Source organism: Gavialis gangeticus, unplaced genomic scaffold (genome assembly GCF_001723915.1).
Source record: "Gavialis gangeticus isolate Ggan-Ray unplaced genomic scaffold, GavGan_comp1, whole genome shotgun sequence".
NCBI classification, from domain to species: Eukaryota; Metazoa; Chordata; order Crocodylia; family Gavialidae; genus Gavialis; species Gavialis gangeticus.
Window position 1 is genome coordinate 13,662,541 of NW_017729033.1, and position 4,179 is coordinate 13,666,719.

The window sequence follows — 4,179 nt, forward strand, 5'->3', positions numbered from 1 at the left end:
TCGCACTGTCCCGGCACGCACAGAGGCCAAGCGGGGAGACCCTGACCCCAGAGCCCTGCCGCAGCCAGGCAGCACCCCTTCACGGGCAGGGTGGTTGTGCCTCATTCCTGCAGAGCTGCGTAGGTTGGCTGGGCCCCACTTCCAGTGCTGCTGGGTCCCCCCACTGTGGCTTGAGTCTGCAGAGCCCTCGGGCAGCCCCCACGCCCCCCCTGACCCCCACTCTCCTCCGGCTGCAGCCTTCCCAAGGGCCTGGGCAGACCAGCTTGCCTGTGGTGACTCCCTGGTGCCTCCTGCTCCTCTCTCCCTCTTCCCCCTCTCATCACAACATACGTTACAAGCAAAAAAAAAAAATCACACGTACAAAGGCAGTATATGAAGTTTTATTTATTGTCACCAGGTTTACAATTTTTGGAAAACTTGGTATTTACTGTTTAAAAAAAAAAAAAAAAAGGCAACATTTATGATGATGATTAACTGTATTAAATATGCAGTTCATCCTGCCATGTACCCCCCTCAGCTTTGTTTTTGTGGCATGCCAGCACTCTGGCACCTTACGAGGTAGACATTATGGTTTTTCCGGCACTCCGGCCAAAAAACATTGCCTGCCCCTGGTGTAGGTAATGTGTCCTGTATTTAGCTGATGGAGAACTGAAGGCCAAACCCAAACTGGACAGATAAAGTACGTGTTATGGCTTTTAGATGCATCCTGATTAGCAGGAACCTGTACGTAGACTTTCATGCAACTTCTGTGAAATGAGTTGTATTCATGTTGGTTGTATGATGAATTTATAGCTTAATTTTCAACTATTTTTCTCTAAAAGGTTACGAGAGATCCTCATGGTAGCCAGTGCAAAGATTAAAACACCAATGATGAGTGTGCCTGTGCTCAATACTAAGAAAGCTCAAAAGAGGGTGAAAAGACTTAAGAAACAGCTTACAAGAGTGTACCTAGCTGATGTAAGTCTCCATTATGTATATTCTTTGACTTTCCAGCCTTTTCACCTTTTTTAAAAGATCACATCTGCTTTGCAATATCAGGCTGAGATTAGCCACTCAACTTCTCTTGTATCCTTGAGTGAGCTTGAGAGAGGTTGAATGGGGAGGAGGGATGAATGGCTAGAAATTGGTGTTTGGAGTTTGAGGTCCTTTCATGACTTATTCCTTATGAATTTATAGTTGGGGAATTATGTAAGAGGCAAGGATTTTTTGGTATGATATTTTTATTGGCCTGGCTGTATTGTTGGGATAAAGTTAGACAAGCTTTTGATTACAAAGCATTTTTAGTTAGGTCTGAGGAGACCTAAAGAGACACCATCTCAAGAGAGAAATAAAAGTAGCGCACCCAAAATCCTTGCCTCCCATTTAACTCTGAATAATTAGAGCATTGAGAAGGGGTTTTGTTTTAACTATGTCTATATAAGGCAAGATGTATTTAAATTCAGAGTAGCTTGAATAAGAGCTTTGTTGTAGCCAAAAGGCTGGCTTACGGCTAGAGGGAAAGGGTAAGGGTTTATAGCAGTGTATCAATGATGAGGGATCTCTGAAGCAGCCTGCCCTAACCTTGCCCCCAGCTCATTTAGTGACTCTCCAGATTTTCAGATTCCTTTCATGTCTTCATCCTTTAGGAAATGAGTTCATCTTATTTGTGTTTGACATGCATTTTAGGGACTAGTTGTTCTTCTAAGGGCTTTCCTAAGCTCCTAGGGTTTGCTTTGCTGGGAAGGAGGGAAGTATGTAGCACCTGGGAGAATATGGAGCCTGATTATTAAAATCTGATCTCTTTTATATCACCTTCTTCCATCTGGTTCCTGTGTCGTGTTGCGTGTCCTGCCTTCTGACTGAGGAAGGAGGAAAGCCAAGTGTAGCTATGTGCTGAGCAGCTTGACCTGTTCAGTGACCCTTACAAACTGTCCATCCATTGGGAGGTGTGTGTGTGTGGGCTTTTGTGAGTCATTAGGGGGAACAGGGAAGATGATCAAGTTTTTCTCTCAAAAGATATCAGTGCTTATGCTCATTACTGGGGCTAAGTGAGCTACAGGAAATGATGTACCAAGTTGTAGTTCTGTGCATGCTTGTGTAGGGTAGGAAGCATTAGCACAGGGTGTATATGCAACTCCTGTGTCTCCTATGAAATGAAACCCTGGGGAGGGGTTGAAATGTGTCAGGTCTTGGAACCGAACTTGCTCCTGTTCTAGGTCTTGCAGAACATTAAAATTGACGAGTCTCTGTGCATAGAGGGCAAACAGAGCAAGTATCGCCGCTACCAAATCAGATTTCACTTCCTGCCGTATGAAAGCTATCGGGAAGAGAAGTGTCTGAAGCCAAGGGATATCTTGCACTTCATGGAGACCAGGTGAGTCCATTTTTGAAATCCCTCCAGGGCTCAGTCTTCAGACTCTGTAAGAGGAGTGAATGATGAGTCATCCTGGCCTGCTCTCCGCTGCTGCTCATGACTCCCAGTTTGATGCAGTCACGAAGGGGTTGTTGCTGTGAACATCCATGCAGCTTTTCACAGGCAGTTGAAAGGATTTAAGAAGGAATGGCTGATGAGATCTGCAGACTTGTCACAATACCTAGTTACAGGCTGTATCAAAATTTCCCCCTCTTCTCCATTGACATCTCCAAAGAATAGTCTGCATCATCAACTCACCCTGGCATGGTTTGTGTTGGCTGTTGCCAACAGAATCCTTGAGTTGTAAAGTATCTCATGACTCTGTCCAGATATGAACTTTGTCCTGTTGATGATATTCTGAGAGAGGCTGTTTTTTCAGTAGTTGTTTTCATATCTTGTGTGGCTGACAGCACATTGTTTCATCAATGAGACTCACCCCTTTCATTAGATTTCACATACGTAGTTTAAAAAAAAACCCAAATGGAACCGTGCCACATTTATTTTTGAAAGCTGTCTTTGTTTTGCCTGAGGTTGGGGACTTCATCCTCAGTTCTGCATTCTTTGCTTTTCTCTCAGTCTGTTAGTTCGGACTGAGGTCACTTTCTTTAAAATTCTTTAGTGTACTCACTGTGAAAAAATGTGACTGATAATAAGTTGATAGCACTGAAAGTCTCTCTTCTGCCACTTCTCTGTTTACGGCGCTGTTTTTACTGAGGGCTGAGCTAATTGATAAAAGTTTTGGACAGGTGGCTGTGTATAAATAATTGAAACAATGCCAGCCTTATGTTTTAAAGAGCAGTAGGGTGAATGGCTGAATAATTTATCCCATCCTAAAAGTCCTAATAAATCTACTGAGAAATTTGTCCTCCCTTTCTGAATTTTACTGGCTTTCTGAACAGAACATGTGCATCTTTGGGTTTCCTGGAACACAGTTGTGATACTGCAGAGTCTGAGGGTTTTTGCATTCCATTATCTTCCAGGTTATTTAAAATCATGCTTGAAACAGTTAAAAGGAAGAGTACAAAGATGGCATCTTTCAGTGCAATCAACACTCGGAAGGTGACTCAGAAGGATCTAGATGGAGATGATGGAGCAACTCAAGCAAACCAGGTAGGAAGAAATAAGGCAGGTGCTTGGAAAACATTTTACAGGGGGGCGGGGGGAAAGGAGAATTTCAATCCTCTCGTACCTTTTAAGGATCAGATTTTTCAAAAGAGCTCAGCATGTTGTTGCATTTTAATAATTACACTACCATTTGCCAAATGGAGTGTTTTAAGTATCCAAATACCACATAAACAATGTGCTTTGAGTCCTTATAATTACTTTGTAAAGATTCTTCTACAGCAGGTTTATTCTCAGGGGTCTGGAAAAAAACTTGATGACCCAGACTGCCCAGTATGACCTTCCCTGAGAGCAGAGTCTAGCATGGAAATGAAAAGTAAAGTGTGGAAGATCCTGCTTTGCCAAACCCCATATACTTCAAGATTCTGCTCACTGAAAATGCCTCATTGTCTTGAGTTCCAGTGCTGGTTGCTCTCACCCTGCTCTTAGAATGAGACATAGCCGAGGAGAAGAATTGAAATACAGCCTTGACAGTCTTATTTGTGCTGGTTCCCTAGGTACAGGATGATAATGAAGCTGAGGCTGAAGAAGGGAGGCCTGTGGATGGTGAAGCTGAAGAAGGGGATGCTGATGCTACAGATGCAAAGCGGAAGGAGAAGCAGGAAGAAGAGGTAATGAGTTGGGGGTAAATTTTCATAGATTTCATAGACATTAGGGCTGGAAGG

At 43.4% G+C, this 4,179-nt stretch overlaps 1 protein-coding gene across 1 annotated transcript in view; it reads left to right on the forward strand.

The window, feature by feature from the left end:
* POLR1A (RNA polymerase I subunit A) overlaps positions 1–4,179 on the forward strand; it is a 106,072-nt gene that overhangs the window by 87,317 nt on the left and 14,576 nt on the right. The window contains exons 26-29 of the mRNA XM_019525829.1: positions 822–957; positions 2,196–2,353; positions 3,373–3,502; positions 4,012–4,125. Coding sequence (XP_019381374.1) covers positions 822–957; positions 2,196–2,353; positions 3,373–3,502; positions 4,012–4,125 — 538 coding nt within the window. The remainder of the gene's footprint in view (positions 1–821; positions 958–2,195; positions 2,354–3,372; positions 3,503–4,011; positions 4,126–4,179) is intronic.